The sequence below is a fragment of the Psittacula echo genome (assembly GCF_963264785.1).
Source record: "Psittacula echo genome assembly, chromosome: 6".
Taxonomy (NCBI): domain Eukaryota; kingdom Metazoa; phylum Chordata; class Aves; order Psittaciformes; family Psittacidae; genus Psittacula; species Psittacula echo.
In genome coordinates, this window is record NC_137743.1 from 66,445,723 (window position 1) to 66,459,126 (window position 13,404).

The 13,404-nt window shown below is 34.4% G+C and overlaps 1 protein-coding gene across 5 annotated transcripts in view; it reads right to left on the reverse strand.

Moving 5' to 3' along the window:
• SLC25A12 (solute carrier family 25 member 12) overlaps positions 1-13,404 on the reverse strand; it is a 50,692-nt gene that overhangs the window by 27,562 nt on the left and 9,726 nt on the right. For all 5 annotated transcript variants that reach the window (XM_080620271.1, XM_080620273.1, XM_080620274.1 and 2 more), the window contains 3 exons: positions 11,842-11,957; positions 2,956-3,095; positions 138-284 (listed from right to left, as the gene is read on the reverse strand). In XM_080620271.1, the coding sequence (XP_080476397.1) occupies positions 138-284; positions 2,956-3,095; positions 11,842-11,957 (403 nt within the window). The remainder of the gene's footprint in view (positions 1-137; positions 285-2,955; positions 3,096-11,841; positions 11,958-13,404) is intronic.

Sequence of the window (13,404 nt, forward strand, 5' to 3'; positions counted from 1 at the left end):
TATTATGATGGTGATAATCTCTAGCACCAACATAGTGATAAACAGGTAGGAGAAGATAAAGTGGGATAGAAGCAGTAACATTTTAAAACATCACAGCTATTAAATGCCGAATTCAAGGCACTTTTATTTACACTTACTGAAACCAAATTTTCTTCCACAAATGGAGTAAGCATATGTGAGCGAAGGGTAACCATGATGTCACTGAAGTCCAACCCAGTAATCATACCACTTTTATTTTTGTCCTTCAATACGAAGGCTTGTCTTGCATGTTCTAACTGCAGCTCCTAGAATGAACATTCAGAAACAGCAGATTAGAACCAAGTTCTATACCTTAGCTGTTCACAAAAATCTCACTTATTTCAGATTCTTACAGCATGCCTCAGTATGTCCATGCATGTAGACCACAGCACAACTGCAGTTTAAACTTAAATGCCAGCTCAAGCAAAACGAGAAGTCTGCATACTGAGTTTAACCACAAATTCATTCCTCTGTCAAGGAAAAGCCCCAACTGAACTGTAAGGAAATATACACTTTCTCTAAGTGATTTGAGAAATAAACTTCATATATCCATGTCCTGTCTGCTATCTATTCTTTTATTAAATACTTAACTGCTAGGGAAACATCTGATATTGATCTTAAAAGACCCGAAGTGAACTGATCTCCTACATATCCAAGATGAAATATGACTGGGCTACTATAAACTAACTCATTGAAAAGTACTTGAAAATAAACAGGAGGACAGTGAAAATTATATAATGCAGATTTAGAGTGCCCCCAACAGCTACTTCCCATAATGTCAGAAATGGTCACTCATTTCAGGCAATTTAAAACTCCTATACAATCTGTAAAAACCTTCATATAAAGCACATTGCAGTAACCTAACCTCAAGATAATAATGATGGTTGTAAATTCTATGTCCAGAAAAAGTTGTTTCCTTCTATTCAAGCAAACATAAAGCACATTCAGCTGTCATTCAGACTTTCAGAAGCAGCAAAAATAATAACCATGTACTGACAGACAATAAGAAGAGGGCAAACTATCCAGCTTGTATCACCTTCACAGTAATTTCTCAACTGCTATAACCTCAAGATCAAGGTTTTCTAGATCAGGGTGCAACAAGCCTGCTATGATCCAAGTCCAAACCCCACAAGACAAATAAGAAACAAGAAACATAACCTAATCTAAAATGAGGGACAACAATATCCAACTTGTGTACATATTGATATTACTACAGCCCATACTACCCTTCCCTACTAAGGGTTTTTAATATATGAAGACAGTAAAAGGTTACTGTATCTTACATAACAGTATCTTGGAACAATAAACAAAATCAAAACAGATATTTATCACTTTGTTCTGGGTTAAGTTCCACACAAAAAAGCAATCCGGCTTTTTCTGCCCAGTATTCCAAATCTGTGCCTGGGATCACTTAAAATACATAGTATCAAAGGCAGATCACAGTTTATTCCTTGAAAGTAACATCAAGTTATACTGCAGCCTTTAAAGTCTGTGCCAAACTCCAGTATCTCAATTTACAATACAGACTTCAGATCCTATTTAGTTAAGACATGTTTTTCTAGAATCTGCTCTAGATCCAGATACAGGTCAGTAAAGGAAAGACATGGACCTGCTGGAGTGAGTCCAGAGGAGGGCCACAAAAGTTATCAAAGGGTTGGAGCACCTCTCCTAGGCAAACAGGCTGAGAGAGCTGGGCTTTTTCAGCCTGGAGAAGAGAAGGCTCTGGGAAGACGCTATTGAGACCTTTCAGTTCTGAAAGAGCGCTTACAGGAAAGATAGGAACAGACTTCTAACTAGTACAAGACGTAATGGTTTTAAACTAAAAGAGAGTAGATTCAGACCAGATATAAGGAAGAAATTTTTTACAGTGAGGGTGGTAAAACACTGGAAAAGGTTGCCCAGAGAGGTTAAGATGCTTCATCCCTGGAAACATTTAAGGTCAGGCTGGACAGGGCTCTGAGCAACCTGATCTTGTTGAAGATGTCCCTTCTCATTGCAAGAGGGTTGAATGAGATGACCTTTAAAGGTCTCTTCCAACCCAAACTATCCTATGATTCTATGATCTATTTTTACCCTGGACAATAATGACAGATAATATTAAAGCACATCTATCACTCACTACTTTTAAGACATTATGTACAAAACTATTTTGTACCAAAGGCTAGCTCTGGAAGTGCATAATCTATTTTTCTTCAGGTCCATTAGGCAGAAAACTGTAAGTTATATATAACAGCATGTCAATTTATGGAATTCAGTGCAACTACCAACAATTCTGCAAACTCCTTTCTCATGAATTATAATGTACATTTCTCCTACTCTCCTTTCTTCCTTTATAACTGATGTCTTCCTTTAATTCCTTCTAGTATAATGTTCAATTCATTTTATATTTTTACTGTAACTTTTTGACTTAGCACAAAGTCCAGTTCTAAGTGAAATCCTTTAAAGCCTGGTCCCTAGAGGGTGCTTCCGCACCATCTCAGATACGCCTCCTGCAAAGTTGGCTGCATTTAAGATCAAACTCCCAATCATGCCAGTGAGAGAAAAAAAAGGGTAAGTACTAGGATAAATACTAAAAGAAATGTTAAAGAAGCAAAAACATTTATATGGGAGGTTATATGGTTAATAACAACTGGCTATATGTAGGATGCTATCTTTCTCTGGCAGAGGTTAGTTTTACTATTAAATTTCCATGACAGAAAAAGCAGACCCTCAATCCAGTTTAACAACAATCAGTCAAATGGTCAATTTCATAAACAGTGTATTTAGTCCCATTCTTTTATAGGACGGTATTCAAGTTAAGCCACAATGAGTACACACTGCTTACAGAACTGGTATGGAGAAACACCAGAATAAGCTCCAAATTTATAATGAAATCAGTGTATTATTAGAAATGAAAATTAATTTCAATTCTACTTTGGAAGAAGGTTAATAACTAACCTGAAGAAACTGACTGAATTCTGAATAGTTAAGATGCTTCTTCCTGTTATGTCCAAAATGCAGTCGAATGAACTCACAGTCCCAGTTGAAGGGGATTTGAAGATGAATAATAGTTTGTTCAAATATTTCTTTGACATTTGCTTTGGGGGAGGGAAAAACAACAAGTGAGCTTTGGGGTACAGTAAATCTACAAACATTCCAGGAAGGATACAAATGATGTTTTAAGCAGCTGTTTAGGAAGTGTTTTAGTTTGTTAAGAATAATTGCTAACTGAACCTTTACAGACCCGTGTAAGAACACATTTTCAACACAACGTGATACTTTTTGTATTACTGCATAAAACCTCAGAGTATTTTATTTAGTTTTAATTAAGAAGCAATTTCCTTCGTACATGACAAATAAGAACTATTTTGCATTCTGATACAAAAATCAATAGTGGCTCTCTGCTAGGAGTCAAATTAAGCCCTTTATCAAGATCACGAATACCTGCATTACAATCTCATGCAATATTTGTCATACTAAGTATGGTTTGATTGAACCTTGATTATTACAATCACACTGTCTGAATATTTCTATAGAAGATAGGTATAAGAAATGACATCTAAAACATATCATTAACTCAGCAGAAAGCACCTTATTAGAAGCTTTTGATAAGGTCTTAGTACAAAAATCAAATCCTATAAAACCTAATTGGTAGTCTCAGTTATTAAAATGTTTTAAGATAAGTGAAGATAGAGATGTCCTCTTTTTAATGAAGTACAGAAAAAACCTGTCATTTCAGAATATGAAATTCTTCATATGTATACTGTACAACTGAAATCTCAATGCCAAATGTATTATCTGAATTCTGTCAAAAACCTCATCTGAAAAAAAAGCATGCATTATTCATACACAGCATTGCTATGCTGCAAAACAAGCCTGCTTTTTGTGCAAACTATCCAACCAGATAAATAGTATAACTGGGTATCTATCCATATCACGTGAACACTTTTCAAAATCTACCTCAAAGGACTTGAATTGATTTGGTTTTATCAACCAACCTAGAACCTGCTAATAACCAAATTAAACATCACAGAGCTATTTACTTGGGGTAAATGTGTTGCTTTCTCTATGCTAAAGGACTATTTGATTCATTCATTCTTTCAGTTCTATAGCCATTCTACTAGTTCTAGATCAAACCCCGTCAAATCATTACATGGTTTTATCTATTCAGTGAGGAAAGGAAATAAATAAATCCATCTCAGAACAAGGACATTCCAAGTAGGATTCCTTGGCTAGATCACCTGCTGCATGGTCAGTTTGAGATTACATATTCAAAGGGCAGATTATAGCTAGTGATTTAACTGTAATTTAACCCCTACTTAAAGGTCAAACATAGACTGTAGTGAAAAACCTGCAATTTATAGTTTCCACTGCAAGGTATGCTAAAGAAGTTGTCTGGGCAAACAAGAAACTTAAAAAACTACCCTGCTACTTGTAACTGTCTGTTTATATCTATTCACCAGTATTAATATGCAAGGTAAGGGTTAAGAAAGTGAGAGATAAAGCACCCAATACATAGTATTAAAATATTTTATTTTGCCATACTTCCTTTGAAAGTTCTGCCTATAGATGATGTATTCATCACTGCTAGAGATCAAGGAACTAGGAGATGTAAATTTAAACTCCCCACCTACCACTGACTCCCTGCAGCTTCTGACCAACCTACCTTCACGTACTACAAACACAGCACAGCTCACTACTGAGCTAGCAAAACGGCACTAAATTGTGAAGGCAATAGAAGACAGGCCTGCTTAATTGTATCTATTGGCTTGGCTATTAAGGCAGAAACAGAGTGCCAACTAGAGACTACTTACACATCTGTAAAACTGACTCTAATACACACAGAGTTCTCCTTATGAAAACTTAGTAAGGAACATGCTGAAGCAGCCAGAAAATTTAAATTGTACTTTTCAATTGTTTCCAATAATTGCTTCTTTAAACCTTAAAGAAAGGTTGTCTTTTTTCTTATAATATTCATACCTGCTCATATAGACAGATATTTTAATGATTTTTAATGAGACTTAAGCCCTCATCTTTTCATAACTCTCATTCAAGCATTTAAGAATATACTACTTTAACAATCAAAAACTGGTTCATTACGCTGTTGATCTTTTTCTTCTTAAAACTATTACAATTAGTCATGAACACATCACACACCAAGATTCTTCAGCACATAATAATAACACTGGGAAATGAATTCATAAATTTATATTTAATAGTCAAGTGTATTGAAACTTGAAAAATTCTAGTAATGACTTATCACCTTTAATAAATGGTATCCAAATTAGCCTGTAGCTTCTCTAAAATTGAGGTGCCTTATTCCTTTTTCTTCCAACGGCAATTACAATCAGTAATGTATACTGCATGTTTTAGAGTAGTCTTAGTTTAAGTTTATGCTGTTGTATCTAATGCTTAATTAATTTCATGTTGGCTTTGTTTATGAAACATTTGGGGTACAGGAGCAAAAGCATGCACCTGTTGTGAATAACTGACACAGTTAAAACCATTGAAACTCTAAATACAATTTTTCAAAGCCATCCGGGATTCTAAAACATTGCTAGATAAACTCTAAAATTTACTACTTCTACCCAAGAGTAGCAATGCTTTTTTCACAATATATCAATAATACCTTTTTAATCCAATTTTGTTGGCTATTCTGTTGTAGTAAAGGAAATAGCCATCTCCACAACAGCTCATGTGATGAGAAGCAGCAAACTGACAGTCACATTTCAGAAATTATACATAATGTGGTTATCACCTGCACTTCCACCACTCAGAATAATGATCAAATGTCTTATTTTTAATTTATTTTTCTCACAGCACAAGCAAAGCATTGACAACAAAGAAAACAGGTAACATTCAGGTACAGATGCTGGGGATTTTTTGCCTTTTTTTATCTCCCACAGTCAAAACCTAGTAATGCTTCCAAATTAAGATAAACTACAAAGTACTTCAAATTTCCAACAGAGCTATTCTGCAGGAGGCAAACAGCGATTTATTTTTAAAGCCTTTCATTTTAGTCTGACATTCTACAGAATGCATTCATTGTCCCTGCCAATACATGTTGCTCATTTACTAATGTCTTTTCCTACTCTTTGCTCACCTTTCTGCAGTGGAATTCTTTCCTACTGAGCTGATAACTTTCTTTCCAGGCTTATAGCAATGCATTTTCTTCTCAGATAGGCATACAAGTCAGTAGCCTGATGATATACTCAACTTACCATCAGCCACAGGAACAATAAACCTACTACTCTAGTGCACTAGAGCATTACCTCCAAGGCGACACACATTCTCTCAAGATTACTTCAGAATTTCCCCACCCAATCATTTTAAACAAATTATAGACGCCTGGAGCAGCTATCTCCAGGCAGCATACACATCACTGGCTCAACTTTCAAACACCGTTACCTATCAGGCTCAGAAAAATGATACGAGAACAAAATTTTTAGGAAATAATTTCAAAGAAGGCAGAAGAATACGTTATAAACACTATGATGTCTTGCTGATGGACCACGGTGGGGATAAGCTTGGTAGCCCAAGTGAGCCTTGAGGTGGCTATTACTTGTTTCGACTAATCAGCTCCCCAAGCAGCAGAGTGAAAACCTCACACAATTCAGTGCCATCAACCTGTTAAAAGAGTTTACCATTCCCTCTCACCAATGATGGAACATCAGGCATGCTTCTTAGAGACACAGAAATATAAATGTGATAGTTTTAAGTAGTAGCCTAAGTATGCTAATGGTTTGTTGTTTAAGAATTTGTGGGGTTTTTTTTAAATCTGTCTACTCGGTCATTTACAGTCCCATTTGTACATATTTCAGTCTTAACGTACACAATGCATTTTAATATATTGTATGTTGCTACATTTCCTTATTTCTGCTAACAGCAAATTTTACATATTTTCCCTTTCAAGCATAAAATTAAAAATTGCCATTAAAAGCAAAAAGACTTTTGTTGTAGCACCTACTGCAGAAGTATATGAAGAGTGATCCAAATGCAAATAATATAATTACTTTGACAAAGAGCAAAATGATGAATGGCAGGGAAAAGTGAGAAAGCTGAACTAGAAATAGTTACACTGTATTCCTATCCTTATTTTAAAAGGATTAGTGTTTCTGTTTAAGGTTAACATTATGACAGCCATAACAACAGATTGTCACTATATATAATTTTAATGTGGAGTTCCCCTTTTCTGTTGCCTCTTGCTGAAGTGCGGTTTCGAACTTTATTACAAAAAAATAAGGGGCTCCCATACTGCACTGCTCACAAGTGTTTAAAACTGTGCTTTAAACCTGAAAGCATCATACAACAGGAAAGAAACAAACAGAAACAAGCAAACAAACCCAACAAAAACATGAGGACGCATGAAAGTCATAACATACAATGATGTTTCCTACATTATCTGCATGTGTTAAGCAAAAGACATTTTGAAAACAGGAAACTAACATACGGCTACCAGGAAGCCAAGAAAAATAGCAGTTCTGGTTTACAGCACACTTGATCAAAACATGGCGTTTTTCTTATATCCTCAGGTCTATAGCCATATGGTTATGAGGGGTTTTCTGCTTACATGTTAAAAGGTTTCCAGAATTTACAGTTGCAAATAATATTTTAATCTTAAGATTAAATAAAAATCCTAGCATTTTCAATGCAATTGCTCTTTCAGAAATGGTGGAAGTGAGTACTAGGAGTGATCTGTGCTTCCTGAAAAATAATACTCAACAGCAAAGAACTGTAACAACATATGTTCAACTCCTTTCTCTTGTTCTCACTCACCTTCTTCCAGTGTTCTCAGTGTTAAGGGAAATCAGAACTTTTTCTCATAGATTAAAATTTGTTGAAGAAAATAGATGGACAAGATTTCAGTATTGCTGTATTCTCAATTCCTGAAATTATTACACTGATGTTTATTATTTCAGTTCACCAATATCATAGTAATTTTCACATTAGTTGCATTACCAGACATTCAATTCCCTTACTCCCCCCAGTGCCTTTAAAGAAGAAGCCATTATACTCTGCAAAATATTTTTAATGAGATTTTGAGCTGCAGGATTTTTTTAAAAGCCTTGTGTTCAGTTCCAGAAATATTTTCCTATTATGTCCAAAATTATATGAAAAACCTGAATACAGAAGAATCCTGAACATGAAGGCAGTAAAATTGGTTTCTAAGTCTCATTATTTTAGCTTTATCTAACCATACCAGCATGTGCATTTAACTAAAAAAGTGTCTTTTAAATTTCCCAGTTTATCAGAGAATGGCTTTCTTTCTGGTGACTCTACAAAGAAGAACAGCTGGAAAAAGCCTTGAAATTGTACATTCCAATTAAAAGTGATACAGTTCAGATCACTGCATGGCTTGCCAAAGGGATGAATTACAAGGAATCCTTTTACTTCCAGTTACACACCATATTTTTGAGAGAAGTTTCAGTGACAGTCACACACACTTCACTTTTAGCCACAATAAGGACTATCTGCTTCCACATTGAAGCACACAAAATAGCTTGAGCACATTTAATATTCACTTTTGCTTTAACCTGACTTCAGGTCAAAAGACCTGCAAGAACAGCAATGAAAAGAAGTCTTCTTAGTACCATAGCACTAATTTTATCGACAGTTTTTAAATATCTTATTCGTGCTAGGTAATTTAGTCACTTACATCCAATGATCAAAAAAGCAAACTGGTTGTCAGTCTTCTCTGGCTACAGATAGCAACCCATAACAAGAAAGACAATCCATGAAAAATGAAACAAACACGAACAAACCAATCAAACAAACACCCCCCCACACACTTTTCTTTATTAGCTTTAGCTTTTAAATATTTTATGATTAAAGAATATTGTAAGGGCTCACCAGCAATATATTTCTCATAAAATATTCACCTAGGAATAACTTATGAAGTAGTACAAGCATTTGATCAGGAAAATAAATACTTTTTTTTCTATTTCTCCATGACTTAACAGTCATTTAAACTACACTGTCACTTTTATCAGTGGGTTATTAAAATAGTCATTTTATTACTTTTTATTCGCCAAGCTGACATCAAGTCTAGTGCACCTGAAACATGAAAAGAGTGCTGAGCATGATGTACAGTTTACTCATACAAAGTAGTTCCAATTTCATGTTTTTGCAATGGACCTACTGCATGAATATCACAGTATACTATCTGCACATTTATGGCAGTCATTCATACAGGATTTCTGGATGTCTAAAATTCCTGGAAAAATGTCCCAAAGCAGTGAGAAAGTAGGTGACGTTAAAGTGCCAGAAGGCCTCCTGTTTCAACAATTCCAATTAACATATGATATGGCACAGACACTGATTAGCATTGCATAGCTGACAAGTATTTCTACTAAATATTTTTTAAAGAATCATAAACTTTGTCTTCTTCCATTTTTCAACTCAGAAGTTCTTTATAATACAACTTAGTACTCATTGAAGGGTTAGAAGCTAAACTTTTGAAGAGACAAGTGGCAGTCTGAGGTTCAAGAGGATTGCAAGAAGACAAACTGCTCAGGTATGGTCTGAGTCCATGTCAGTAAATAAATCCTAAAAAGGAGATTTGAATCCAACTGAGCATCTTGCTTTCAAATACAGAGACAGTTCTAAAAATCAACAAATATACTTAACTTTCACTGGATAACTGAAAATCTTAGTAGATCAGGATATTTTTTGAAAATGCCACACAGTCATACCCAAATGATTTTGAGACCTTATCCCATACCCAGCAAGGCCAGTGCTGGGTTCAAGTTACTGGCCTAACAGACCCAAGCTGATTCTGTGTTCCACTCTCCGGCACTTCCACCCCCTGCTCCAGATGCACAATGCAGAAAAACCTCAGCAAAACCATGTCACTTCTGCCAAGACTTACTGGCTTGAGTTAGCTTCGGAACCAATGCAATCACATCCACATCACATAGTATCTGAGCTAGAACATCTTGACTCATGTTTGCTGTCATAACCAACATGGTTTATCTGCAGACTGGATACACTGCACACTCATAAAAGAAATACGACTTGTCTGACAGCAATTCTTGCACCAATTGGCTAAACTTACTTTAGTGTATTTCTAATAATTTATTAAAACTTTTAAGACCTAGTTTTATATATTCTTGTTTTTACATGAAACTAAACTCTGTGCTTCTCTGTTGATGTGGTATGAAAATGAAAGAGTGCAGGACTCACAAAACTGCCTCTGCAGGCGACAAGACTGACTTAGGAATTCATTGCAAAGTTACCAAATTCTGAACATGTCATATATTATCATTCACATTTTTCCCACATGAATTGATTTGTATGATATGCCTATGAAGTAAAAATAAGTAGGCCATGTTACAAACAGTAACAAAAAAGCAGCAGTAAACATGAGAACTGCAGCACAAAAATAAGTACCACTGATATATTATAACATACTATTAAATAAAATAGTAACTGCAATATAATCTTGTAAACTCAGGAAACCAATAGTGAATAGTTTCTCTCAGTTTCCTACTCAAGACTTATCAACCTTATTAAAAAAACATGAATCAGTGATGAAGATATTGAAAAAAATTATGGAATTTTCTGGTTTACAATTTCTCTTGTTTGTGTTGTACTTTTAGCCTTTAATATAATTATGTGCTCATAAAAAATAACAATCCTCAGTCTGATTGAGGAATCCCAATACAATCTGAAATTACTTTTTGTTCATTTACAGAACCAGCTATTTCAAGTCCTTTCATGAGAGCTACAAAATGTATATCATCGTTTTGTGACACTATTAAATATATCATCATTAACGTGGTCATAATGATTGTAATAGTTTGTCTACTTCCTAATGACTGCATTTACTGACTTCAACTTTACTCAAGTTCTGAGCTTCTTTTCAAGATGAGGTGTGTTTCTTTTCAAGATGAGGTGTATTCAAATTGCTCAATATTTCACCCTTCAGATAATGATGTAATTTAACAAACATCAGAAGTCAATCAAGCAATTTGTTTCCATAAAAAGACCCTTGCTTCCTTTATTTTTTTTATTCCCAACAAGTTGCAACAATTTTCATAAGAATGAAATAGTACAAAAGGCAAGTGGTTACAAATCCAAGCACAGTTCGTGTTTTCTCTATTGAGAGTTTTATTCTTTTGGATAGAAATAACATGTAATTCTCATTCCACTTTATTAAAATTTGTAGCATTGGCTTTTCTAATTTTCATAAATATATGTTTTAAAAATAAAACCTAGTCCTCCTAGGACTGCAATGTTAGTAAGTTATTTAGCAACATCATAGAGCAGTACAGTTAGCCTAAAGAACTTTGTCCAATTACTAATTTATGTGATTAAGGAAAGAAAAAAAAGGTAACAAAACTTAAAGGCCGTATTTTCTTCCTAATTATTCAAATACATGATCTAGTTGGAAGTTAACACTTGTAACATTAAAGATTTACTCCTCAAGAAAAGGAATACTAAACTAGAGATTCTAAAGATTAAACCTCCTTCATTCCTATATAGAGCTCGTACAGAAGAAGAGAGATCCAGTACATATTTTTAAAATCCCTCAGCACTGAAGGAGCTCAAAGTCTACAACATGTAAATTTACTTAGAATGACACTAAACAAACCAGCATTGTTATAACTACTTCAGAAACACAAAAAATCTTGTTTCAGCAAGACAGAGCAAAACAGATTTTGTTTCTATGTATTTCTTAGGCTTGTATCACTTGAAAGAAAAAAAAAGTTTTGCTCTTGAAAACTCTTAGCCAACCAGTACAGTACAGCACAATATGCATTTCTATGTACCAATGGTCATGAACCACTATTAAGATTTATACTATTATTATCACTTTCTTAAACTGTTTTGCTTTATTCTTACCAAATGTTATTTCTCCATTGCCAGTCTTGTCGAACAACTGAAAAGCAACAATGAATATTGCATCTGGAGTACACAAAACAGATTCAAATGCCAAAAATTCTTGAAAGGAAATCAACCTATGAAGGAAAATACTGAAGTTAAAAAGATTTTAAAAAATTATTCACAATACCAATGATATTTTGTGCCTGATGCTCTAGGAAACTATATGATCCAATTATTAAAATAAAATTCTAACATAAAAATGTTAAGTCTCTACAAAATATTCAAAATAGAAGCAATTCTGAGTAAATACCTACAATGTATTACCTTGTAATTATAAATGTAAGCAGACAGCACTTAAAAATTAATATGTAAAAACCCCACAGAAATTCTACCACCATGAAATTTACAGAGCTGTCATTATCTTAATTTATATATCTATTTCTGCTAAGAAAGAAAACATAGTTTAATGTAAGTATAGGAATATACTACACAATATATGTGTTTTCTTAAAACAACATATAACATAAATAAAAAACAGGTTCAGAAGAAGTTATACTTTACTATGAATATAGAAAAAATATAACACTTCAAATATAACATGAACCACAATGCCATGTACTTGAGGCCAAGAAAGAAAGAAACTATAAAAGCATTTGGACATAGGGACAGTTAGACATGACCAAGGCAGGGAAGGATTTGAGTGTAACAGCAGATCCCAAGATTCTGAGCTGTGTATGCACGGCAGTCACCATACAGAACAATGCAACCCAGGATGCACTAGGAAAGCTGGTTTTGTGCCAGATAAGGAAGCAGCAGTATCCCCAGGTAAGGTTCCCACAATGTCTCTGGAATGCTGCTTTGTGTTCTAACACATAAAAACTCAGACCTGAAGGTATGTACAGGTAACTTATTAGGATAATCATAACTAACTTTTCTAGAGGAACTCATTCTGACTAAATAGAAAAAAACATTTTAAAGAATCCCTAGTCCTCCATAAACTGCAAGGAAGTTAGAAGGGATCCTAATGCTGTATGTAAGAATAGCGGAAGAAAGATAAACCCTAAGCCAGGAGAAGATACAGGATAACGTTGACACATTAACAACATTACATATCCATAAAGATATTCAAAGTAGGCATACACTGTGTCCAGTCCAGAATACTGCAAGAAAAAGCCTCAGGTTTTAACACCAAATTTGGTTTATTGGAACCAATGTGTGTTTTCACCCTTGTAAAAATAGGGGACTCAGCTTGATGACTTAGAATATTCCATCCAGTTACAACTCCATTAGTTCAGTTTACAGAAATAAATGATGGGATATCTATTTTAGTATCAAATAAATTATCAATGGGAATGCAAATTATAATTGCATTTTATAAACTAAAGAATTATTATTTCATTAGATACTGTTAAAACATACAGTATCATTGTATATTGTACATTTTCCTAGAAAATGTACATAATTGATCTGAATTTAGTACTCTTCATAGAAGATCATTAGCTCATAGTGACTACTTCACACATACACTGCTTACTGCTAAAAAGCAAAGTACAAATTCTGTTACCTACAGGAGAGGAGGGG